The sequence below is a fragment of the Bos indicus x Bos taurus genome, chromosome 2 (assembly GCF_003369695.1).
Source record: "Bos indicus x Bos taurus breed Angus x Brahman F1 hybrid chromosome 2, Bos_hybrid_MaternalHap_v2.0, whole genome shotgun sequence".
Classification (NCBI taxonomy): Eukaryota; Metazoa; Chordata; class Mammalia; order Artiodactyla; family Bovidae; genus Bos; species Bos indicus x Bos taurus.
In genome coordinates, this window is record NC_040077.1 from 112,994,096 (window position 1) to 113,021,505 (window position 27,410).

The window sequence follows — 27,410 nt, forward strand, 5'->3', positions numbered from 1 at the left end:
TCACTGTAAAACACTGAAACTTAGGGCAGGGATCTTTGATGGGTTTGTTCATTGATGGATTCCAAGTACCGAGAACAGTGGTTGGCCCAATTGGGGAATGTGTGAACTTTCAAGTGGCCCATTGGAAACTTTCAAGGTGCAAAATAACTTTGTATGAGCATATTTTACTCTGAGTGGTCCAACATTTCCATCAGACTTCTCATAAAAATTCACTTCTATCAGTTTTATCATTATTTCCTAAGAAATATGAACAGAGTGAAAAAGTATATTGGTTTTTGGAATTATTGATCTAAGTGTGACTTGAGGCTCTGGCATTTGGCAGCCGTGTGATATAACCAAGGCATTCCATCTTTCTAAACTTTGTTTTCCTCATCAATAAATCATCATCACCTCATTTAATGTCCATAAAAGTATCATGTGAATAAAAGGATCTTTGAAAAAAACAGGGCACTGTTATTAGGTGAATTATTACTTTTTATTTCTCAATTGCTTTGAAATATGATTTTGGGGGCAAAGTTCTAGATGGAAAAATTTAGTAAAATTAGGAAAAAATGTTTTCAAGACCTAGATGGCATAAGTAATACATAGCTATAGAATGTGTGGTGGCAAGAGTGATAAAGAACCCGCCAGCCAATGCAGAAGCGTAAGAGACACAGATTTGACCCCTGGATTGGGAAGATCCCCTGGAGAAGGGAATGGCAACACACTCCAGTATTCTTGCCTGGAGAATCCCATGGACAGAGGAACCTGACAGGCTATAGTCCATGGGGTTGCAAAGAGTTGGACACGATTGAAGCAACTTAGCACAGCACAGTATGGGAATAATGAGAGAATGAAAATATTCCCACTAAGTATTCCCTCCAAGAGATAATCATAGTCCAATAGTTGAAGGACAGTATTGCCTTTTGAAAATCAAATATTGATTTGTTGGAGAGATTGGCCTAGAATGTTACAGCTTAGTATTCTGTCACTCAGACACACAGCTCAAGCCAAATAACTTTCACTTAAAAACTTTTGGTGTAACAGGTATTTATCATTCATTATTTACTGCATCCTTGATATCCGAACATTGAAATCTAAGAGAAAAAAGTCGATTGTGCTGAAACCACGCAGACTTCAATGCCTCCTCAATTTTGGAAACTTAAGCACACCGCTTCCATCCTAAGACAGGATTTCAGTGACTAAGCAGATCTCTCCCTGAACATAAGGTAAGGAGAGTCTACCCTCCACTTTCTTCTAGCTGATCAACAAGATACACGTGAAGGAATTAACACTATAATCATTAAAGCACAGACAAAAATGTCATTTGTCAAGTGGCAAGAAACAGCTTTCTAATGAAAACACCATGCATTCCACAAAATTCTCAAAAACTTCATTCTGATTTTATGCCTAAGTTAAACATTTTGGAAAGGCATTTCCCTTGTAGCGCCAGAAATGAAAGCCTCAAATGCTTTGAAGTTAGAGATCTAACTGCCAACACAACTGGATGAGTCACATGTGATATAAAAATACCTATTTGGGGCTCTACTTTCAAATTAGAGCCACAACATAAAATCCACTTAATTGAACCAGGCTTCAAAGATTTCTGCACAAAAGTTAATAACAGCAATACAAAACAGTAGGCAGAAGAGAGTTTCTAACAGACAACCAAACTGTACATTTTCAAGACACATATAAGAGAAAGAAAACCAGTTCTGTGAATAATATATGAAATCATTCTGAAAAGATTTTCCACAGTAGTAAACTCTTGGTAGTAAACTCTTGGTCACACATTTCTTTATCTAAAGCTGAAAACCCGAATCCCAAATGACAGCCTCATTTCTATAATCACAGCTTCATCAACTGAGGCTGTTTTGCCACAGATACCATACCATTATGATGAGGGTTCTGGGTCTACTCATTTCATCGTCAATTTCCAGAGGCAAAATTTCGTGGGATGGTTCCTCCTGGCGTCGTCGACAAATGTGTGGACAGCTCCTCTGGACCACAGAACGAAAAGCTTGAAGCAGAACAATGCTGGCAGTGCAGCCCATCGCTGCATCCTGGAGCCCAGAAAATAACTTCTATGTGGATGCTATGTTTGAAAAACAGTGGCTCCTTGTCCCTGAAAACAGCCTACATCGCAGCTGCAGCCAGCTCACTCTCCAATCACTTCCTTGAGCTCTGATCATCTGATCACCGCCAAATAGCTTGGATGCAGAGATGGGAAAGATTTGATCCACTGAAACTGAACACACTCAGGAATATTAGAGCATTTTGCCCAGAGAACATTTCTCAATTCATCTCAAGAGCATGTTTCCTGTTCATTACAGTGATTCTCTTCAATTCCAGTTTTGGAGGTCTGATTAAAGATATCTTTCCCTCTCAGACACTCAAACAAATCACTCTTTTTCACATTAAACAACTGAAAAATTGACTTCACACTCACATGTTTTTTCCAAGGCAGAGGAGTGTCATATAAAGAGTGAAAGTGACTGTTGTCTTTTTAATGTAAAAACTTGCAGAAGGAAATTTTACTAGACACCTCACTAAGTGGCTGGGGTTCTGCTTATTGTAGCTCGTAAGTTCCAGAAATGAAATGGACTCTATATATAAAGTGGGGAGTCCTCTGAATCAAAACGATTTATCCGAAGTATGCACGCGTTAACCAAAGCCATGTGAGTGACACTAGTGTTCCCCCTGTGATTTTCTTTCAATAGCTCGGTTGTTCTGTTCCCACGCATGCAGTTCTGCAGCCTGATACATTTTTATATTTACATAGGCGGCTTGCATGGCTGAAAATATCTGTTTACTGAGGTCGGGCATTGAGCTTTGCCGAGCTGACCTCTCAGAGAAAAAAAAAAAAAGAAGAGCAGCTGTAAAGCATTTTCACCTCCTATCAATAAGAATTCAAGGTTTCAGGAAGGACTTTAAGGTCTCTGGCAGTTAAGAGTCTAGTATTCCCTGAATCCTGAGAGACTAGTCACTTAGGAGAGAACCGAGAGAGCTTAGGAGTCACGTGACTGGCTTGGACCGGCCTCAAGATCTAATGGTATACTGCAAGAGAATAAGACAACAGGGATGCTTGCACTAAAAATATCTCATGGAAAATAGATTTTGCTTACAAATGAGGAAACTACGAAATCCCCAGTAGGATTTACAACGTCGAGATCTTTCTGTCAAGCTAATCCTGTCCGTGTAACTCTCGGAGATTCAAAGTAAAAATGTTTTCTTTGGTTTCTGGGCCCCTCAGCGCAGAGGGTGTTACAGGAAGTTTGGAGGTTTCTTTTCCTCTAAGGTGTGGCCACTTCGGGCCCCAGTAAAGTGGCTTTCACAGAAGCATCTAGCAGAAGGCTCAATTAGGCATTAATTGCTCTGTAATCTGTCACAACACAGCTTCGTTTTAATTGGTATGTTTGCCAGAGGAGTAAAATATTTTTTTTCTTTTAAGAGGTACTGGCTGCCAGTAGTTTTTCATCTCCCTCTGTTTTGGGCAAACATATTTTAGTGCGGCTGGAAAAAGAAGAAAAAAATGCTAATGATGCTGGCAAGTCCTTTAAGTCCCTCTGGACCTTTGTCAGAGTGCCCGGGTGCTAATCTAAACCATTTTTTTTTTTTTTAACTCTAAACAACTAGGGCATTTATTGAAGAGAGGTTACAATTTAGCCCGCCAGGCTTGCATATTGAATATATATATATATATATATATATATATATATATATATATATAAATGGTGTCCCACCAGAAACAAAATATGGAATGGGCTTCCATGATTATGAATGTGCCTTTTCAGATCTGATTGCTCCTTGGCGCTCCCTGGATGTCAGTGCCCACCCTCGCCCACCCACTCCCATACCCCATGACCTATCACCCTCCAGTCATTCCCTCAGGTTCTGGTCATCTGCTCAGGGCTGAAGAGCTTGAATACAGCAAGGCACTGACTGGGGGTCATTAAACATTCCCCAGCAGCTCCTGTGGGCTACAAATAAGAGTAGGTGGAGCCCTAAGTTACAAACCATGTGCTTGGCAGGAAAGAGGCAGTTTGCATCCCAAACTCCTTTCTAGCCATCTCTCCCTAAGGCTGGCTAACCTCTGGGGTCTCTTCTGGAGTCAGACGATCTGGCAGATGCCGAAGTCTTTGGGGAAATAAATGATGTGCTTTCTGGCTATTAGAGTCCTGTGTTCATCGATCCCTGAACTGCCTCTGAGGAATTCAGCCCTATTATTGATGGACTGCTATTACTGATGGGAGTCTCAAAATTCTCTCTCTCTCTTCTAACTTCCATCATCAAGGAAAGGGAACCTCCAAGAATTAGTTTCTTGGGAATTCAATTCACAACTGCAGTTATCCAATGGAAAAGAGGCTGGAAGGATGAAAACCAGAGAATGACAGCTGGACACACAGTCCAATGTTTTCTTATCAAAAATTTCAAGCACGCAAATTCAAAATTGCAGGAAAAGGATTGGGTTCTGAGATGTTTGAAAGAGGAAATTAAGCTAGGGATGTGGCAAAGTGGGGGAGGAGATAGATCAACCCACAGAGATAAGGTCCCTTTTTCCCCTCATGTTTGGCATAGATGTTGATACACAGGAAATATTTTAAAAGGAAGAATCAATTCCCTGAAGGTGTCTGCTAGTTTCTTTGAAGTATTAATAAAATGAATCACTAATTTGGCCTTTAAACATTAAATGTGCATGGAATGCTATTGCTGATAACAAGAGGTTATCTTAGAAAACCAACATGAGCTCAGATGCAAATATCATAATTAAGAAATGAATACATGTGTTTCCTTTCCTCCTTCCCAAAGTCCAAGTGAAATTACCAAAAAAGCAGTATAACAGGGGAATATATTCATTACAGTGAGAAAGTGGGGGTGGAGGGATGGATCTTTGAACAGAGTTTTCGGAAAATTTCTCTGAAAGTTGAAAAATGAACCTGATCACATTGAGCGATAACTAAAAATGAAGGATGAGCAAGAACTTCGGGGGCAGGAGGACACGGTAGAAAGAGGAGCCACAGTTCTCAATAGAGCCCTGGAGGGGGTCGGAGTTCCAGGGAAGTAGGTGCTCGGTGTGAGAAAGTAGCTAACTGACACCCATCCCACCACCAACCCCAGGAGACAGAACTGTAGAGCATGTGGCAACAGCAGAGGGGCAGACGCTTCCAGAATAAGGAGCACAGGGGTCAGCACCCCTTGGCCAGTGGAGGCAGGCGTGTCTGCAGCCTGCTTGCCTGGCTCACACTCACAGTGAAGAAAGATGGCAACTGGCACACATGTCAACCTGTGAGCAGGTATGGGGTTGACCACATGAAGAAGTGGGCCTCCAGGGCTCTTCTTCCTGTTCCTGGAGCCAGAGGGCAGAGTACTCAGGCTACCCAAACTAAGTGGGTCCCTCCTTATATGTGGACTTATTCATAGAGGGAAGGGCTTCCCTGGTGGCTCAGAGGGTAAAGCATCTGCCTGCAGTGCGGGAAACCTGGGTTCAATCCCTGGGTTGGGAAGATCCCCTGGAGAAGGAGAGGGCAACCCACTCCAGGACTCTTGCCTGGAAAATCCCATGGACGGAGAAGTCTGGTAGGCTACAGTCCATGGGGTCGCAAAGGGCTGGACACGACAGAGCGACTTCACTTTCACTTTTCTTTTCATTCATAGAGGGACTGGCAATGTACAGACTGGGCAACACAGTTCAAGTCTAGTCCAGGCAGTAGCCTGGTGGAAGAGGCAGCAGAGAGGCTCCCATGAGCTGCAGAGTGTGTCAACTCGATCAAGTTGCTTGACCTCCCTGAGCCTCGAGAATATCCACTGTAACACGGAAATTATTCTTTACCATCTATTAGGATGCAGGTGGGAGGAGAGGACCTGAAAAGATCAATGTATATATGTGTGCGCCCAGTTGTCTCCTATTCTTTGCGACCCCACGGACAGTAGCCCACCAGGCTCCTCTGTCCAAGGGATTTTCCAGGCAAGAATACTGGAGTGGGCTGCTATCTCCTATTCCAGGGGATCTTCCTGACCCAGGGACTGAACCCCAGTCTCCTGTCTCTTCTGTGTTGGCAGGCAGGTTTCTTACCACGAAGCTACCTCATCAATCACTGAACAAGTGTGAGGCTACCTCTGTTGATGGGGAGAGTGGAAGATTGGTCGCCTCCCCCTGGGAAGCATCTCCGACAGCCCACACCTCACAGTTCAGAACGTCAGTCCTTATTACTGCACCCTGTGGGTTTCCTAACTCACAAACAGGCTGAAAATACGTTCTGATGGATTTCATTTCTAAGGGCTGTCATCCCCTTTCTGTAAGAGCTGGGATTGTGCTTGCTTTACTATATGTCCTCTGTAACCATGAAGTAGATGCTCAGTGAACAATAATAATAACAACAGTAATATTTACAATAAAGTAAGCCATCCATAGCACTTACTATGTGCCAAGCACAGTTCTATCTAATATTTACACATATTGATCCACATACATCTCTATTATGAGGTCATGATCTGATCATTCCCATTTTACAGCTGAGGAAACCGAGGCACAGAGAAGTTAAGTGACTTGTTGCTAGAATCACGCCGAGTAACTGGCAAAGCCAGATCTGGCTACTGGGTATGAGATTTTTAAAACCAGTTCTGAAAGCCAAATATGTGCCAAGTAAACCTTGTATCTTCCAAAGGTGGATTTATACCAGAAAAATATTATTTGGCACATGGCAGGGTGTATGGAGGCAACCTTGGAACATCCCCTTTGAGAGCTGGTTTGTCCTTCATAGGAAAGTCTGTGATGTTTCCTTGGATCACAGTTTTAGAAGGCAGCTAGTAGTGTTAGCAGAATGTTTTGGGTGACCATTTAAATTACATTTTGATGGGAACTTACAACGTTTAAAAATGTAATGAATTTGATAACAGAATTCTTAAAAAGATGTATTTACTGTGTGAAGCATTCATTGGCAGAAACCACTCACCTATTCAAGCTGGCTCTGAAAGCACAAGTGGGAATATGGAATTGTGACTGGCGCCTTTGTTACTCCTTGATGCAGTGTCTATCCTTACATACAAAGATGCTGGCTAACACTGAAATACCCCCAGAAAAGAGGCTACTTTGGGTCCAACAGGAATGAAGCCATCACCCTAGGACACTGTTTGAACCTGGACATGGCTCCAAGAGAAAACCTGCTACCACTTGCCTTCGAATCCATGGGAAGTTGATAGCCTGAACTGCTGTTCACAGGGATCCAGCCATTCGCTTTTCTGGGCCAGCGTGAAAATTTGGTGAGGGCTCTGAAGCTGGTGCATTGCAACTGTCTCCCAGACTTTGTTGCCCTTCCTTCACCACCAGCGCTATTCTATACAGAGTTGTATGATGGCAAGAAACTGGAGACCAAGGACAAAGGCTGAAACTTGCACCCACTTGTTTAAGTTGGAGCACAGCCTTTCCATGGGAATTCAGTGCTTTGTGGAGTGAATCAGTCAATCAATATGGAGTGAAAATAAACTCCTCTTCCTCATTATTATTATCATCAAGGTCTGAATCTTGTTGGGGTTCTCTGTGAGTTTTCCAGAGGCTCAGCAATTGTGACCAAGTGAAAGTGACCCTAAAGGAGGAGAACTCTCCTAGACTAAAGGCAACTGAGAATTTAACCCCAAGCTGAGTAAAACCATTTCATGGACTTGGCCATTTTCCAGGGCAGGGATTAGCAAGAATCTTTTAACTTGTCTATTTCCAGATGGGTAAGTCCCCTCAGGTATATAAATTCAATTAAACGGATAGGATAGGAGGGAGTTGGTCAGTATAAAACACAACCCAGCAAAGTGATTCTCCCTGAGGCCCAGTTATTCCTTATCAACTTGCATCTTTGCCTCTCTTGGTGCTACTTCAACTCAAGAGCTTGGGACTCAGGTCCATTTTGATAGCAACTATGACCTCTTTCCCCCCATTTGTGATTTGTAGAGTTCTCTTCTTCCAGCTCCTATCTCTTCATTTGCACTTAATTATAGTGCCTCCCCTTTACAGGCATCTTTTCCACTTGCTGACATTTACTGAGTTGTACAATTAATCACTTTGGCAACAGGCACACTGTTCTTTCATTTAAAAAACCCAGGTGCTGTTGCCAAGCACATCTTTTCTTCACTTCCCTCCCTTTGGCACCAGTGCGGCTAAAAGCAGATTTCTCTTTGGTATGTTTAGGTGCTTCAGAAAATCTTCCTTCATTGCTCTCTCAAGTGGCTTCCTCAGCAGCTTCTTGCAGAGTACATGGATAATGTCAATGTTTTGTTAATATCACACCTTACATTTCTCAGGCTTCTGCATTTGACTGTATTCTTCTCTGGTCAGAGTTAATCTTTCTTATTCTTAGTAGAAGGCAGTACAGTGTAGCAGTTAGGCAAAAGCCTGAGAAGTGGACTGGGAATTTAAACCCACAGTTGAGATACTTGCTACCTTTGTGGCGTAAAGCAAAAGTTTTAAGCCTCAGTTTCCTCCTCTGTTAAATGAATGGATACTCATGAGGATCCAACTGCCCTGTGCCCAGTGCTTGGCACAGTGCCAGACATATGGTAAGTAAGGATTCAACACACATGAGTTAGTTATTATTGGAAGAGAAAAAAGATCTAAGGATTTCAGACATTGTTTACTTTTTCCCTGTCCCCTTTACAAGTGGTTAAAAAAAAAAAAAAATCTCTGACTCTTCCTTGCTGAGGGACACACGATTCCCTGGGTGATGGAGGAATGGGCATGCCTCCTCTGAGCTTTGAAGTTGGGTCCCACGGTAACATGAGACCAGTTCCATAACTCCTTCCCAGTCCTTTTCCATGAGTAAACACATTTAAAATAATATAATAATACCTCACTTACCCAGAGGGCACTTATTTTGCAACCTCAACTATTCTGATCACAGCCAAGTTCTGGGAAGCAACAGAAACAACTTCTGCAGGGCCCGAAAGAGACAGTACCCAATTCATTACTCTGGGACGCTTACAGGAGTGGGTTAGAGAAGGGGTTTTCATACCTGTACCAGTTACAGCCACCATACACAGGATTCCAAAGACCTTGCTGAACGAAGCTTGTAAAAGCCTCTGACCAGATGCAATGTAACTGTGACTTGCCCTGGGCCAGTGGGAATAGGGCACAGCCACTTACAACTGGAAGGATGTCCCTCCTGATGGATGGAGTGCTGACAGCCTCTAACTTCTTCAAAGGGTTTCAAGGGTTCCAGCAATTAATCCAGCCAACCAAGACCCACACCACCAAATGGGATGGTGGACTGTGTTCCTGGGGCAAGGATGAGGGTGCATGATTCAAGCAACTGATGGGGTGCTGACAGCTTCTAACTTCTTCAAAGGGTTGCAGGGGTCCCAGCAATTAAACTAGCCACCCAAGACCTACACCACCAAATGGGACTGTGGACTGTTTTCCTAGGGCAAAGATGAGGGTGCATGATTCTAGCTTGGTACCTGGGAAGTGATTCTGAGTTCAAATCCTCTGAACCTTATTTTCCTCAACTGGTATACTGGAACCATGATGCCCTCTTTTGCAGAGTTATTATAACAGAAGACATGCTATGAATAAAACACTGGCATAAATGGTAGATTTTATCACTCTTTTAGCTGTATTATGAATAAAACTATTATGTTTATTATCATTATTCCAAGAAAGAGCCAAAAAAGGTAAGTAACAGACCTGTAAGTCAAGGTTCAAGGCTAATACAGTCACATATAAATACACCAGCAAGAGAGCCTTGGCACTAGAATGAATTGTCAATGTCAAGAGTGAGATGAAGCAGGAAGTGTCTTTGGCTCCTCATCACCAGTCAGTGAGCCCAGGGTACACGCTTGAGTCTAACTAACTTAAAAGTACAAGCCCTAACAAAAGAAAGAGCTAGGATTTCCCTGGTGGTACAGTGGATAAGAATCTGCCTACCGATGCAGATGACATTCATAGTCTGGGAGGATTCCATACACCATGGGGCATCTAAGCCCATGTACCACAGCTACTGAAGCCTGTGTGCTCCAGTAGTGAGCCACAACTATTGAGCCTGTGTGTCGTAACTACTAAAGTCCATGTGCCTAGGGCCCATGCTCTGCAATAAGAAAAGTCAAATTATGTGCAGCGGTGACAGCTCCAGAAGGAAGAGAAAACTGTGAAACATTTGAGATAAACTTCCACCAACGACTGCTTTTAATTCTTAAAAGTTTGTGACTAAATGGGGTCAATTATATGATCTTCAAAAGTTAGCTATGTAAAAACTGTTCTGAGCCGTGGCTGGATCAATGAGCTATTAACTGTACTTTCAGTACTTGTTCTATTTTATTTTCTGTGCTCATTTCTTTCCCCTTTGAATTGTGGCAGGAATTAGCCACCCACATCCTAAACATTCCAAGTTAAATCTCATTTACAATAATCATGAACTGCTTTCCAAACGTGAAAATGGCAGTCTTTTAAGTCATTTTCAAATGTGCTTTTCCAAACCAATTTGAGAGCTGAAAAGGATGGTGTCAACCTGAGCAAATCTCAACTCCATATTCTTTCCAGGACTCAGGGGAGCAGCCCAACATTATCATTTTAGGGTTGGCACAAAGCTCCCAGCTCAGGCTGTTGAAAGGAAATGAGGACAAAGCAAGGTTTAAACCCAGCAGGAGTAGGAGGGGCAGGGCTGTATTCAAAAGATTAACTTGATAAGATAATGTTCAACTTCTCTTTAAATCCTAAAGTGCAGGCTGTGGATTCCTCAAGTTTGTGTTCCTATTGTCTTCAGTTTCTGCTACAGATAAATGAAGCTACTGCAGTTCTGCAGGAGGACTTGGGTACCCTGCATCCCAGGGGGATGTGATAGGAACAGCAGTGGATGGAGTTTGGGCTCTGACACTAATTAAGACTTCAGACAGGTCTTATTACTCCTGTCTCTCTGGATCTAAGTTTGCTTATCCATAAAGTTAGAGGTCTTTCCAGTAGTCACGTACGGATGTGAGTCCAGTAGTCTTGTACGGATGTGAAAGCTGGACAATAAAGAAGGCAGAGTGCCTGAGAATTGATGCTTTCAAACTCTAGTGCTGGAGAAGACTCTTGCGAGTCCCTTGGAAAGCAAGGGGATCAAATCAGTCAATCTTAAAAGAAATCAACCCTGAATGCTCTTTGGAAGGACTGATGCTGAAGTTGAAGCTCCAATACTTTGGCCACCTGATGCAACCAGCTGACTCATTGGAAAAGACCCTGATGCTGGGAAAGATTGAAGGTAGAAGGAGAAGGGGGCAACAGAGGATGAGATGGTTGAAAGGCATCACTGATTCAATGGACATAAACTTGGGCAAACTGGGGGATGGTGAGGGACAGGGAAGCCTGGCGTGCTGCAGTCCATGGGGTCTCGGAAGAGTCGGACACAAGTTAGCAACTGAACAACAGCAACAACAAAGTTAGAGGGTAAGAAGAGATGACCTCAGGTTCCTTCTAGGTCTAGAATCTAAAGGCTTTCTCTGTCTATAGATTCACTAAGTCCAATAACAGATGTCTGGGCTTTGGAGTAGAGAAGAGATAGGAAGAGATGTTGTTGGTATCTCTCTCATTCCCCCACCAATATTTTTAAAAAGGCAACAGTGAATCACAAGCAATGTGGAAAAACAGGTAGAAGCACTCTGACGAGTGAGAGTGAAGAGAAAAATATTGGGATTGAGGGAGTGGATGGAGGTTCAACTGAACCCATTCCCTTTTTCTTGGTGATCAAGTCATTTCTCAAGTCAGAAGCCAGGAGGACCTCCTTGTTCCCCATCTTGATCCAGCCTAGTAGCCAGAATAATCACTCCAGTGTGGTCTAATGTGTACACAGCAATGTCCTATGGAACAGGAGCAGACTGATGGGATGGTAACAATAAGACTTGGCTGGTTTTTCTTCGGAGGTATGATATGATCATTTTGGTGTAGCATACGCCTGAGTTTGTCACTCACTACCTGGATTACTGACCCCAAAAACAACCTTTTGAACTTCGCTTCCATTTCAGTGAAATGGGACTGATGATAGTTTTTTATCCCTACGCAATAAGATGTGTGCGTGCGTGCAAAGTCACTTTAGTCCCGTCTGACTTTTTGCGACCCTATGGACTGTAGAACACCAATAGGCTCCTCTGTCCATGGAATTCTCCAAGCAGGAACACTGGAGTCGATTGCCACGCCCTCCTCCAGGGAATCAACTGGACCCAGGGATCGAACCTGTGCTTGTTATGTCTCCTGCCTTGGCAAGGCAGGTTCTTTACCACTAGTGCCACCTGGGGAGCCCACCTGCTAGGATGAGAAGGAGTAAATGAGATAATCCAAATGAAGCACTTAAGACACTTTTAACACTGTTCCTAGGATGGAGGAAGGACCCAATAAATAGAGAAGCTCTGTTCAGGGACTTTCAGAGTTGATAGCTACACACCCAGTGAGGCAGTCATGTCTCTCCCTGCTGGGCGATGGTAGCAGTCATGGAGAAGCAGAAAACCTTCTTTAGTAGAAGAAATCTCTGGGCTCTCAGTATTTTAGAAGAGAAGAATGCAAGACAGAACACAGGATGTTCATGTTTACCCTTTAGGCAAAGTATTGTCATCCTGTTTTCTATTTAGACACAGAAAGAAATAGGAGGAAGACTCAGATTTCAGGGAACTGAATGCTCTTCCCTTCGCCCACTCTGACCCCTCACCAAGGAGGACATAGGAGCCCTGCTTTGCACTGAGGGAGGGGCTACAGAAGCCCTGACCAACTTGTGGCAGGTTTCCTATCAGCCTAGACTATACATGCCTTCTTGGACCTGGAAGCAGGTCAGCACGTGGTCAAGCTGCCAGAGGACAAAGCTGCAGTGCCAATGATTTTTCTCAGGGTGGCTGGAATTTTTCTCTTGGGGCTGAGATCCCAACCTCCACACTGGTGAGTTTCTACTTCTGAAAATCTGTAAGTCTGGTCATACATGATGAAATTTCCCAAAATTCAACTGCAAGTGCCCCTAGGTCTTTAGAAATATAAGTGTCATCAGGAAATGATGCTATTCCATTCCTCAAAACCAATGCCAAATATTTTAGTGCAAATCTTAATAAAGATCTAATCTGCACCCAACGTGGGGGGATAAGAGAAGGAATTTGCTATGAACATATTGTGCCTTTTAAAGCAGTCTATCACTACACAAAGAAGAGAGTGAAAGCCTGGCTTAAAACTCAACATTCAAAAAAGTAAGATCATGGCATCCGATCCCATCACTTCATGGCAAATAGATAGGGAAAAGGTAGAGGCAGTGACAGATTTTCTTTTCCTGCACTTCAGGATCACTGCAGATAGTGAGTGCAGCCATACAGTCAGGGCTGCATGCGATGAAATTAAAAGATGCTTACTTCTTGAAAGACAATCTATGACAAACCTAGACAGAATATTAAAAAGCAAAGACATCATTTTGTCAACAAAGGTCCCTATAGTCAAAAGTTATGGTTTTTCCAGTAGTCATGTACAGATGTGAAAGTTAGACCATAAAGAAGGCAGAGCACCAAAGAATTGATGCTTTCTAACTGCGGTGCTGGACAAGACTCTTGAGGGTCCCCTCTACTGCAAGGAGAGCAAGCCAGTCAATTCTAAAAGAAATCAACCCTAAATGCTCATTGAAAGGACTGATGCTGAAGCTGAAGCTCTGATACTTTTGGCCACCTGATGCAAAGAGCCAACTTACTGGAAAAGATCCTGAGGAGAAGAGGAAAACAGAGGATGAGATGGTTGGATAGCATCACCAACTCTACGGACATGAACTTGAGCAAACCTTGGGAGATAGGGAAGGACAGGAAAGCCTGGCATGCTGCAGTCCATGGGTCACAAAGAGTCGGGCATGACTTAGCAACTGAAAAACAACAGTCACTACACATCTAAGGATAAGGACACAGCACTTCAGATCACTTTGTAATTCACTTAATATATCAAATTCATTTGGACAGGAATAGGCTAGCAATTTATATTATGACCACCTCTGAAGGCATTAAGGAGGATATAAGTTGAGGAGGATATCAGCTTGGGAAGCAAGTTTACCCTTACAGACAGCCTCTGTATTGTCTAGTGTATGTGCTGGGTAAGGAGGACTTGGACTTCCCAGGTGGCGGCAGTGGTAAAGAATTCTTCTGCCATTGCAGGAGATGCAAGAGAGGGATTGGGAAGATCCCCTGGAGGAGGAAATGGCAAACCACTCCAGTATTCTTGCCTGGAGAATCCCAAGGACAGAAGAGCGTGGCGGGCTACAGTCCATAGGTCACAAAGAGTCAGGACTGAGCACACACAAACACACACAGGAGGACTCTGCCAACCATTGGCAATGGTTTGGGAAGTCAGGTCTGGGTCTTACTAGCTTGGTCCTCTTCAGTGAGTCACATAACTCTTCTTTGCTTTCAGACTTACCTCAGAGGACTGTTGTGAAAATTAAGTGAGATAATCCGTGTAAAAGTACATATGTGAAATGTCAACAAGTGTTCTGAACAGTGCCACAGGATCACACCACCTGCTATTGATGTTAAGCTATGGTTTCAGATTTCTACCTATTTCCACAAAAAGGCAGAGCCACACACCTGTGACAAAGTCTGGACGAGATGGTGTGTGATCAGAAGGGCCCTTGGCAAGCTACTTTCCGTTATGACAGGAAGTGGATGTTGGCACACTGGTGATGAAAACCTGGTTAACTGTGTGAATCTTAGTAAGTTCACTGTTTTCAGGATGTGGAAAGTGACCATGGATGCATTTTTTACTCTTGTTTTTTTTTTGTTTTTTGTTTTTTTTTTGAGAAAAAGCTGTTGTATGCAATGGAAGGTTTTTAAGTATACATTGCTCACACCCATGGCCATCAACTTGCTTTTGCATGAAAAGACCACTACTGACTTTCAAAATTCAATTTTAACAAAAACCAAGTCTGTTTAGATGAGGTGCATTTGTATGCAGCATCGCTGTTCTTTGGCCTTTTAAACTGTACTGTAACTGATACTATTTGCTTCATTGGCATTGATTGTGGGATAATTTCAGTCAATGGGCAAGCTGTCCAAAATAAAAGCCTGGGACATTACTTGGCTTAACCATTTCTCTTTCCTTGCTTAGGTCTTTTGAGCCAAATTGCTCACATCTTACATCCCTAAAAATAAATTTCTCTTAAGTCTCCTACAGCTTCCAGTAAGCACCCCATCTTACTCCTCTCCATTTCAGCCCCAAGTGGGAAAAGCTCACCCTATATCTGAGGGTCAGATGCAGTGGGACATGGTAGTCACTGGTTGTGGGGAAAGGAGGTGAAAGGCTAAGCTGCTTGGTATGACACAGAATATCAGAACTAAATCAGCAGCAAAACAAATCCTAAATACCAGTCATCCATCAAAACTTAAGGGATCAGTAACAATGAATCAGCGGCTTCGCTGGTGGCTCAGTAGCAAAGAGTTCACCTGCAATGCAGGAGCTGCAGGAGGTGAGGGTTCGATCTCTGATTTGGGAAGATCCCCTGGAGGGAGGGTATGGCAACCTACTACAGTATTCTTGTCTGGGAGGGGCTACAGTCTATGAGGTTGCAAAGAGTTGGACATGACTGAAGCTACTTAGCACATATGCACACACAAACATGAACCAGAACACAGTGGTTTACAGGCTGTCTCTGTGGGGTCTGATGCCAGAGTCCAAGTCCTGGCTCAGACATGGATCAGCGATGTGATGAGATGTGATGATGGATAAGAGACTTCACGTCTCTAGGTGTCATCTGTAAACTGAGGAAAGGAAGCGTGGTAACAGTTACAATGACCATATAATTGCTGGACCAAACCAGGACCCTTTTAGAGGGTGCTATTAATAATGACACCAGAATATTAGGCATAAATAGGGACTATGCAGAGACAAAATTGGATGCATGGTCACCTTGGTAATAATTTCTACCATGTATGGTTGCTATGGGGCTTCTCTGGTAGCTCAGCTGGTAAAGAATCTGCCTGCAATGCAGGAGACCCTGGTTCGATTCCTGGGTTGGGAAGATCCCCTGGAGGAGGGCATGGCAACCCACTCCAGTATTCTTGCTGGGAGAATCCCCATGGACAGAGGAGTCTGGTGGACTATAGTGCATGGGGGTCACAAAGAGTTGGACATGACTGAGCGGCTAAGCACAGCACAGCACATGGTTGCTATGAAAATCAAATAAGGGGAAAAAATCAAAATAGGTAATCCATGTGAAATCATTTAGGCAGGCATTTGGTATAACGGTGTCGGTAAATGTTAGCAACATGAGCAGGACTTAAGGGTCAAGGGATCTAATTTGAATATGATGATAAGAAGTGCTGAGCAGCTTTGGAACTTGGTTCTGCATGGAGGTGGTTGGCTAGGAAGGAGATTAAATTCCAGGTTGGGAGGGGATGGTAGCCCCAGACATTAGATGGAGGAGGGATAGAAGCAAGATCTGAAGCTTCACTAATCATGGTGACTGAGGTTAGGGGCAGAGGAAGGAAAGGAAAGAGTTCCAACTCTTTCAAGTGTTCATGTGGCCTCTTGAGAACTGGGTTTCCTCTAACCTGGGATCCCTAAATCCTTGCTTCTGATTTCAAAATCTACTCTACCCCGTGAAAGTCTATTTCCATATTTCCATTTAGATATTCTGTTCCCTGCCAAGTTCAATATTGCCTTTGTGCCTTGTTTCTGAGTCAGCTCTGCCTTGCAACTGTCCTGTTCTGTGTATTTTTATTTAATTTTTCTTTTATATTGGAGTATAACTGATTTACAAAGTTGTGTTGGTTTCAGGTGTACAGTAAGGTGATTCAGTGATACATACACATATATCCATTCTTTTTCAAATAGGTTATTATAGACTGCTGAATAGAGTTATCTGTGCTATACAATAGGTCCTTGTTGATTATCACTTTTATATACAGTAGTTGTCTGTTGGTTTTAATGGCTGCACCATTGTTCTTTAGACTTTAGGGTAATCTTTGTTGCCTCCTTCTTCATGGCCATGCACATAGAATAGGCAACAAGCCCAGCTCATAAGCACAGCTAATAGAGGATAAGAGTCAGAGAACAGCTCATGCGGGGAATATATGTGAAACCCAGGCTTGATGACACAGGGGGCTCATCTCAGGAATGGTGAGCACAAGAACTGAAGTCCAGAGTTCCCAGCAAGCCAAGGAGGACCAGAGTAGAATCTGGAAGGAGAGTCATTACCAGACATGCAATGTGGTCCAAAGCCACGGAGAGGATTTTAGATCTGGAGACAGTTTCCCAGAGGGAAGACTGGTGTCCAGAAGAGAGTGGAGAACCCAGGGGGCTCCAGAAGAGGAGTGCAATGTGGGTGTGTGGGGCTGGGGATACAGACAGCATTCCATAGAACAAATGCACGTCTTTCTGGCTGTCTCCTGTCTGTGTTTTCTCCAATGTAGGTTCCAAAATCTGTGAAGCTGTATGCCCTCAGATCTCCCAGAGACTTGTGAGATTCCTTGTTTCAATTCCTTGTGCCACCCCCCAGGTCTCGTTCTTATCACTTGCAATCTCATGGTATTCCAAGAGCCAGTCATCGTGTGGGCCTGTTTAGTCACTCAATCATGTCTGACTCTTCGGACCCTGTGAACTGTAGCCCATCAGACTCCTCTGTCCATGGGATTTCTCAGGCAAGAATATTGGAGTGAGTTGCCATTCCCTTCTCCATGGGATCTTCCCGACCCAGGGAATGAACCCACATCTCCTGCATTGCAGGCAGAGTCTTTACCATTGAGCCACCAGGGAAGCCCAGAGCCAGACATAGATGGTTTAAAAATGGCAATCTAAAAAAACAAACAAACAAAAAATGGCAATCTAGTTCCAATTCCCAGTAAGTGTTACATGTGTTGTACGTTTTCCAGCTATTTTCTTAAAATTTTGCTTCTCTTGCTGCTTGTCTGTGAGTCAGCACGAGCAGATGAATGAATATGAATGAATAAGTGGCAAATGAACTTACTAAAATCACTTGGAAGCATCTGGTTTTACTTGGCTCAGCACCTTGGTGTTTTTTTTGTATTATTGTTTTTCTTTGTAAATATTTACTCACATCCTCCTTACATTGTCCTCAGTGTCAGAAGCAATGACCCATCTCTGTGCACTCAACAATTCCATCCATCACTCCTCTCCCTTCTACTGGCTCCTTCCCCTCAGCAGCACAAAAGCTTCTTCCACACATCATACAAAAAAAAAAAAAAAAATCTCTTCAACCCTGAAATTTCTATGGCTCCTGAACTCTCTCACCTTCCCTTCCAGGCAAACAACTGGAAAGCATCATCTAAAGGCCCTATTTTTTTCCTTCCTCTTCTTAACACCCTGACACTCACTTCACTGACTTCTTCCTCTTCAACAAAGGGTCATCAATAACCTCTGCCAGTGATTTCTAGATAGAAAAAAGACGGCTGACATCCTGCAATGTACTTTTTTCTCTTACAAAAGTGTTGCTCTTGAAATATCACCCATAGCAAGAAATTTCATGTGCAAACTGCCAAGGCTGCTTCTGCATGTTACCCAGGGAGCAGGTTCAGCTTAATGAGGTGTTAATATGTCAACCTTCCTTCTTCCTTCCTTCCTTTCCTTCTTAATAATCATGGAAAGAGGAAAGGAAGGAAGGTAGGGGGGTGGAAAGGAAAAGAAGAAATCTCCATTTAATGAATATTTACTGAAGGTCAGTCTATGCTAGGCACTGTCTCAGGCTAGGGCAGTGAACATGGAGACGAGAGCTCTTGCCCCTCGGGGATTATATTCTGGTGTCAATCTCAAATAAAATGCAATGTCCTATTAGTAAAAGCTTACCAATAAATACCACAATGGTATTTTTGAATGGATTATTTTTAATTTTTTTTAATTAAAATATATTTTTACAATGCTGTGTTGGTTTCTGCCATACAACAATGCAAATCAGCCATAATTACACATACGTCCCTTCCCTCGCTGGCCTCCCTCCCCTCCCCCATCTTATCCCTCCAGGTCATCATAGAGCACCAGACTGGGCTCCCTATGTTACACAGAAACTTCTCACCAGCTATCCATTTTACAGGTGATAGGGTATGTATGTTGATGCTACTTTCTCCATTCATCTCACTCTCTCATCAACTGATGAATGGATAAAGATGTGGTACATATATACAATGGAATGTTACTCAGCCATAAAAAGGATGAATTCAAGTCAGTTCTAGTGAGGAGGATGAATCAAGAGCCTGTTATACATAGTGAAGGAAGTCACAAAGAGAGAAACAACGCATATATATGGAATCTAGTAAAATGATATTGATGAACCTATTTGCAGGGTAAGAAAGGAGATGCAGATGTAGAGAATGGATGGGTTCTTTATCCTAAAATGAGCACCGTCTGGTGCACTGTCCAAAATTTCAGAGGAGAAAAATTAAGTTCAAAGAAGCAACTTCTCCTAGGTCTTCAACCTGAGAATTACAACCTGATGATACATAGCAGTAAATATTAGAACTTATTCTATAGAAGGCCAAGTGCTTGGGAAAGCTCAGCAGTAGACTGAAAGCTTTATTATGTGTGATGTAACAGGTTCCCTCTGATGGTTCTTCAGAACACATCCTGCTTGGTGTTAGAAGGCACTGATCCAGTCATTGTTAAATGGACAAGTGACCTTAAATTCGAAAACTACAGACTATCAAAGGGTAAGAGCATGTGGCTTTTCACATCACACACCTTCTATGCAAAAATACAGCTGGCCCCAAGAAACTGATACACAGATACACACACACACATGCACACACACACACACAGAGTAACTAGCTTTACAGGTCATGCTTCAGACTCATTGCTGCAGTTCCTAATGGTTTGTGTATCTGGTTTCTAAAAACACAAGGAAAGAATCATGACCTCTGGGCAACTCTTAGCGTTTGAAAATACACATTCTGTTTATTACAGTCATTAATGGAATTGTGCTTTCCATGTATGGAAGACCAAAAGGTAAATGCTTTAATAGGGAAAGAAACAACCCACTTAATTACGCTTCTCTTTTGTCTTTCCTTTTTCTGATAAGAACAGCCAACATGAGATCTACCCTTCTAATGGATGCTTAAGTGTACAGTAGTATAGGAGTGTTGCTTATGGACACAATGTAGTACAGCAAATCTGATAGAACTGAACTTCATCCCCATTGCCTAGCAATCCTTCTTTCCCCTTCTCCACTTAAAAAAGAAATAAACATATCTTAGAGCAGCCTATTCCACATTTAAACTGTTTTGTTTTGAGCACTTCCTGTCCACAGCTCACAGAAAGTAATAACACGAATCCGGCTAGGAGGCCAAAAGAATTTCAACATATTTACAACATCTGGAGGGTATCTTTGCCAAGAGAGGGGCAGGATGTAGGGATTGGAATGGTGAGTCCATGCACCCATCACAGCCTCTCTGTCTTCTCTTTGGGGAGAGGGGCTTCAGAACAGTGTTCTAGCTAATCCTCAAAAGAAAAGCCATTACTAGAAAGTGGAGTGTTAATTTGGCACTAAAGGAATTAACCTGCTGAACTGGTCTAGTGCTGCTTTCTATTAACAGTGGGAATCCACAGATTATTACAGGTAGTGGTATCTTATCAGCATTTTTAAATGATTAGCTTTAAAGTTGCTAGTTAGCTGATAACAGTACAAGTAATAGTAGTTTTGACAATCTTTCAAGGGATGTGCATTTGGCAATAGGTATACAGGAGGCAAAAGCAGGTGCTGGGGATGTTGGTACCCGTGGGTGGGGCTTACCAGAGGTATGCAACTGTATACAACAGAGAGCCCAAAGAGCAGTTTTATTCAAAGTGCTATGAAAGATGAGAGTGAAGTGAAGTGAAGTGAAAATCGCTCAGTTGTGTCCGACCCTTTGTGACCTCATACATTGTGTAGCCTGCTAGGCTCCTCTGTCCATGGAATCCTCCAGGCCAGAATCCTGGAGTGGGTAGCCATTCCCTTCTCCAGAGGATCTTCCCAACCCAGGAATCGAACCCAGGTCTCCCGCATTGCAGGTGGATTCTTTACCAACTGAGCCACCAGGGAAGCCTGGAAGATGAGAGGGGGCAGTTAATTTGGTCAGGAGAGTTAGATGTGATTTCTTAGAGACTAAAAGATTTGAGCCTCATTAAGGATGAATGAATAAATGATGTTTGGAAAGTAAAGTGAGGAAAAGGGTTTCAAACAAGAATGGCTGTGCCCCTGATGGAGGCATGGCACGTATGCAGATGGATTCACTTCCTGCCTGAGGCAGAAATCTCTTAATATGAACACTGCCCCCTGGTGTCCATTGTGAGAAGAGGCTTCAAGTCAAATACCCTCTGCTGTTCCTCGTCTGTAAGAACCACCTACTGTCATCCTCAGTATCATTGCGTCGTCGGATCATCTCTTCAGGTCTCATCCCTAAGTGGCATGATGAATAAAAGCGAGCATTGGCCAGGAAATGCAATAACAACAGTAACAAGAACCACACATAAATCTTTCTCAGTGACTTCACTCAGAAATAAATCTGCTTCTGCTTAGGGCCCTTTATTGACAGATGTGAAAAAGAAACACTTCCATTTATTTCTTTGGTTTTAGTGGCTGACTTTCGGTCAACTGTTCACCTCTCTTTAACTGGCAAGTAGACTGAGATACCCAAAGTGTTTCTGTGACTACTTATCACAGTGTGACAATAGCTGAACCACGACTCAAGGAGCTGATCGTGGGCTCAGGCGGACAGACAGATACCCCACAAATGTAGAAGGAAAGGAACCAGTGGAGAGCATCTCATTACCCACAGCTCCCAGGAGGGGTCTAGAGTGTTGTGAGATGTCCAGAACATAATGAAGAATCCGTATAAACCATTATCAGTGCCACTGGGGTGGGATGTACAGGTAAGAACTGATCAATGACCAGGGAAAAAATTTATATAAAGTGACAAATGCCATTTCTAATTAATAATGGAAAAGAATTTCAGGAGGTTACAATTATAGTTTAGAGTTGGAGTTTGGAGTTAATTCCCTCTAGGAGATTTTGAGCTCCCTGAGGGTGCAAGGTGGATCTTTGTTCCACCATTCCACCAGAAGATGGATCTTCACAACAGAATTATCTCTAGAGGGACAACACTCTCAATTAGAATCAGAGGAAAGACACACAATCCTGAAGTCATGCTTTATTGATTTCGTTGACTTCACATTTAATCAAATGAATCTTTTGTTCAAAAAAAGTATATATTCAACACACAGAGATACTCTCCACTTAGTTTCAAATAAAAGGCTTTATCTAAAAGCAGTTCTTGTTCTAGATTTTATAGAGTTGGTATTTCATTTGTATCCCTAAACCCTAATGAGCTTCCTTGTCTGCTAAAACTACAAGAAACAGTGTCTCTTTAAAGTTCCATGATGTGTAGTTAACCTGATAATATAAGGTTAATGACTTCCAAGCCAAGAAGCCATGTTTTCTCCCACGAAATGTTAAAAGACAACTAGAGTCTTATACCTATCCCTCAGGTTTAATCATTATCAACCCCACCATTAAGTTCAGTTATTTGTGTGTGTTAGCCACCTGATGTGAAGAGTTGACTCGTTAGAAAAGACCCTGATGCTGGGAAAGATTGAGGGCAGGAGGAGAAGGGGACGACAGAGGATGAGATGGTTGGATGGCATCATTGACTCGATGGACATGGGTTTGGGTGGACTCCGGGAGTTGGTGATGGACAGGGAGGCCTGGCGTGCTGCGGTTCATGGGATTGCAAAGAGTTGGACACGACTGAGCGACTGAACTGAACTGAACTGAGTCATTGTTCCTGACTGACTTTTTGCAATCCCATGGACTGTAGCTTGCCAGGCTCCTCTGTCCATGGAATTCTCCAGGCAAGAATACTGGAGTGGGTTGCCATTCCCTTCTCCAGGGGATCTTCCCTACCCAGGGATTAAACACAGGTCTTCTGCATTGCAGTCAAATTCTTTACCATCTAAGCCACCAGGTAAGCCCCTAAGTTCAGCTATCTTACCAAAAGTAAATATTAGAATGACAAATCCAAGAAGCTATTTGATAATCCTAAAACTGATGATGACTAACATTTCTTGAACATGTCCTATTTGCTCAGCATTTTCTTATTTAATCTGTGATATAAGCATATGATTATCTCTTATAGTGGGTTAAATGTGGCTCTCAAAAAGATATCTCTACATCCTAATCGCTGAAACTGGCAGATACAACCTTTTTCTGGGAAAAGGTTCTTTGCAGATGTAATTAAATTAAGGTTTAAGATGAGATAATCTTGGATTACCTGAATGGGCCCTAAACCCACTGATTGTTGTTCAGTTGCTAGGTCATGTCCAACTCTTTGCAATCCCGTGCACTGCAGCACGCCAGGCTTCCCTGTCTTTCACTATCTCCTGGAGTTTGCTCAAGTTCATCTCCATTGAGTCAGTGATGCTATCTAACAAATCATCCTCTGCCATCTCCTTCTCCTTTTGCCTTCAATCTTTCCCAACATCAGAGTCTTCCAATAAGTTAGTTCTACTCATCAGATGGCCAAAGTATCGGAGCTTCATCTTTAGCATCAGTCCTTCCAATGAATATTCAGGGATGATTTCCTTTAGGATTCACTGGTTTGATCTCCTTGCAGTCCAAGGGACTCTCAAGAGTCTTCTCTAGCACCACAATTCAAAAACATCTATTCTTCAGTGCTTAGCCTTCTTTATGATCCAACTCTCACATTCATACATGACTACTGGAAAAACCAAAGCTTTGATTATACAGACCTTTATTGGCAAAGTGATATATTTGGTTTTTAATATGCTGTCTAGGTTTATCATAGCTTTCCTTTCAAGAAGCAAGGAGCAGATTTTATTTTCTTGGACTCCAAAATTACTGCAGCCATGAAATTAAAAGATGCTTGCCCCTTGGAAGGAAAGTTATGATAAACCTAGACAGCATATTAAAAACCTACTGATAAGTGTCCTTATAAAAGACAGAAGAGGGGAAGACACAGAAAAGAAGAGACAGCAATGTGAAGAAGGATTAGGGGTTGGAGTTTGCAGTCACAAGACAAGAAATGCCTGGAGTCACCAAAAACTGGAAGACACAGGAAAGATTTGCCCCAAGAACCTCGGGAAGGGTGTAGACTTGCTGACTAGTAGCTTTGCTGACCACTTCTGGCCTGTAAAAAATTCCTGTTGTTGTAAATGTAAGTTGCCCATTTATGGTACTTGGTTATGGTAGGCTTGGTGCAGTAGTAAAGAATCCACCTGCCAATGCAAGAGACACAAGAGACTCAGGTTCGATCCCTGGGTTGGGAATATCCCCTGGAGTAGGAAATGGCAACCCACTCCAGTATTCTTGCCTAGAAAATTCTATGGACAGAGGACCTAGTGGGCTACAGTCCATGGGGTTGCAAAGAGTTGGACACGACTGAGCACTTAAAAAACAAAGCCATGTTTGAACTCATCTTTCCAACTCAAAAGTGTAGGCTTTAAGCATAAAGCTACAGGCCTGGTTTAACAGTCTAGAGAACATTTATTTTCCTAAGAAAAAACCAAGAATGCCAAGAGTGTGCTGATGCAGAGTTTCAGAGCAGCCCTTCCAGAAGCTTCCTGCTTCCAGAATCAATTATTTGCATTAAAAGAGCCATTAGGGTCTGTCTGTCAGCCATTCAGTCCACATATGGCCCTGCTTCAGAGTCAGGGATAAAAGCTGCTCTACACTTGACCCCCAAAGCAGCAGTCTTGGCCTTGCTTTGTTTCTCTAATCATACGCACCATCTTTACTCATGCTGGGCCATAATACAATGGAGGATGAACATTAAATTAAATCTATAAACAGCCTGAAATCAATCAAGCCCTTCATGAAACTAATTTTGGAAAAGAGGTCATTAGACATATTAGAATCAATTCGGAAGTGAATTGAGAAACAGGGACCTCATATTCTCTTTAGGATAAAACCTTTTTGCCATGAGATAGAGTTTTTAATTACCTTACACCAAAGGAGTCCTTTCCCTGGAGTCAGTGATGGGCAGGGAATCCTGCCCTCCACGGGGTCACAAAGAGTCGGACATGACTGAGCGATTGAACTGAACTGAAAGGAGTCCAGCACCACAAAATAATGACGCATCTCCAGGAGTCAAAACAGTGATTTTACGATTTAAGGAGAACAGGATGCCATTGCTGTCCCCCCACAAGGAGGACATCTAACTCCATTTCATTCTCCAAAGGCCACTAGGCCAGCTGACAGGGACACAAGAATATGATTTCAAAAACTGGTGAATTCAGGGGAGAGAAAAATATTTTTGAAACAGTAAAGTTCTGGCAATTCCAACTAGACATTTACTAGAGCATTGCTGTTTTTTAGTTGCTGAGTCATGTTCAACTCTTTGCCACCTCATGGACTGCAGCACGCCAGGCTTCCCTGTCCTTCATTATCTCCCCGAGTTTGCTCAAGCCCATGTCCATTGAGTTGGTGATGCCATCCAACTATCTCATCCTCTGTTGCCCCCTTCTCCTCTTGCCCTCAATCTTTCCCAGCATCAAGGTCTTTTCCCATGAGTCAGCTCTTCTCATCAGGTGGGCAAAATATTGAAGCTTCAGCTCCAGCATCAGCCCTTTCAATAAATATTCAGGGTTTATTTCCTTTAGAATTGACGGGTTTGATCTCCTTGCTGTCCAAGGGACTCTCAAGAGTCTTCTCCAACACCATAGTTCGAAAGGATCAATTCTTCAGCACTCAGTCTTCTTTTTGGTCCAACTCTCACATCTGTACTATACTAGAGCATGGCTGATTGAATATTAGTCACACATGTACCATCATTTTTATTTTTGGCAAATCATTGAATTACCTGCTATATACCTAACACAATCATTTGAATCAATGATTTAATTTCTTTTCATAAACTTATTTTAAATTGACCATCAACAGAATAGTCTTCCTGACCCAGGGGTCGAACCCAGGTCTCCCGCATTGTAAGCAAGACGCTTTACCGTCTGAACCACCAGGGAAGTCCCAATAGAATAGTATCAGCTGCCAAAAACAGAATAAGGTAATTTTAAACTATGAGGGAAAAATTAAAGAAATGTTGCTGTTCAGTTCCAGTTCAATACCATTGCCTCCCAAAGTTTAAGTCCAAACCCACTCTCTCTTTGTAAAAAGTGAGAGAATAGCAACTGTTAGGTGGTAAGGAAACCAACACTAAACTGAGATTTTTATCCTCAATGTAATCAGAAGTATTGATAAAGAACTAAAAAGAAAATAACTTTTTATAGTGTGATTCAATGTTACTTAAAGCTGTGTGGGAAACTACCAAAAATAATCTTGAAAACACTCATTGGTCTGCTTTTCACACCTTGGGAAAGAGCACTAAGCGGGGACAGGTAAAGAAAATTTCCAAAACAGATAATAGTTTTCCAGAACAAATATATATATCTGTTCAAGTGTGTACCCTCAGTTGCTCAGTCATGTCTGATTCTTTGCGACCCCATGGCCTATAGTCCACCAGGCTCCTCTGTCTATGGAATTTCCCAGGCAAGAATACTGGAGTGGGTTACCATTTGCTGCTCTAGGGGATCTTCCTGACCCAGGGATTGAACCTGTGTCTTTTTCATCTCCTGCACTGACAGGGATTCTTTACCACTTATGAAATTCATATTCACATTTCTACACCTTTACATTATGGACTATTTCTCTCCATTCGTTGCAGTCTTAGTTGGGGTGGCATGGTTACTATTGAATTCTAACTGCTATCTTTCTATCTTTCAGGTTAAGTTTGTGAATTCACTTACATCATAGCTCTAGTTGAAAACCTTTAAAACCTGAGTCCATCAAGTTATTCAAATGGGAAGCAGTCTGCAAAGCCCTTATTATCTTACCTACCGGGTAAATTAATAGTGTCCTAGCTGTTTCTTAAATATTTAAGCAGTTTCCTGTTTATGTTTTTGCTCCTGCCACTTTCCCCACTTACAATCCATCTGATGCTTCCAGTCAACATCTCACATATTTTTCCATGTATACCTATGGCTGACTCATGTTGATGTATGGCAGAGCCCAACACAATATTGTAAAGCAATTATCCCACAATTAAACCAAAAAGTAGATTTGCTGAGGTCCTATGACCAAAGTTATTTCTCTCTTCTGTATGCCCCTCTATTCTCCTCTTATGTCCAGCACACACCATCTAACATAAGTGACTTGAGTATACTTCCAAACCATTGATAGTTTTAATTTACATTTGGAAAGAAAAGCAACAAGGAAAGGATAGGCCTGCTGCTTAAAACTGAAGAAAAGTATGGATGGATATAAAAATTCATCTTTCATACTGCTCCTGTCTTCTAAGCATCAGTGATCTTTGCCTAAAAAAGGTAAATGACCCTTGAAAAGGAGAAAATGAAGCCCTCAACAATAGCTTTGAACTTCAAGCCCATGAAACTACTTTGTATTGTATTGAGAGAACTCACTCAACTGGCATTAGGGGCTCTGCAGATGCATGAAGGCCAGAAGATTTGAGATGCACAAATG

General features: G+C 42.5%; 1 protein-coding gene across 9 annotated transcripts in view; it reads right to left on the reverse strand.

The window, feature by feature from the left end:
- Window positions 1-27,410, reverse strand: part of DOCK10 (dedicator of cytokinesis 10) — a 304,461-nt gene that overhangs the window by 235,909 nt on the left and 41,142 nt on the right. For 3 of the 9 annotated variants that reach the window (XM_027514890.1, XM_027514825.1, XM_027514821.1), the window contains exon 1: window positions 1,872-2,126. The exons of 2 other annotated variants lie outside the window; for them this stretch is intronic. In XM_027514890.1, coding sequence (XP_027370691.1) covers window positions 1,872-2,033 — 162 coding nt within the window. In that variant the 5' untranslated portion in view covers window positions 2,034-2,126. Of the gene's footprint in view, window positions 1-1,871; window positions 2,128-27,410 lie in introns of those variants that run through there. 4 more of the 9 variants (XM_027514851.1, XM_027514885.1, XM_027514834.1 and 1 more) reach the window with 3 other exon arrangements.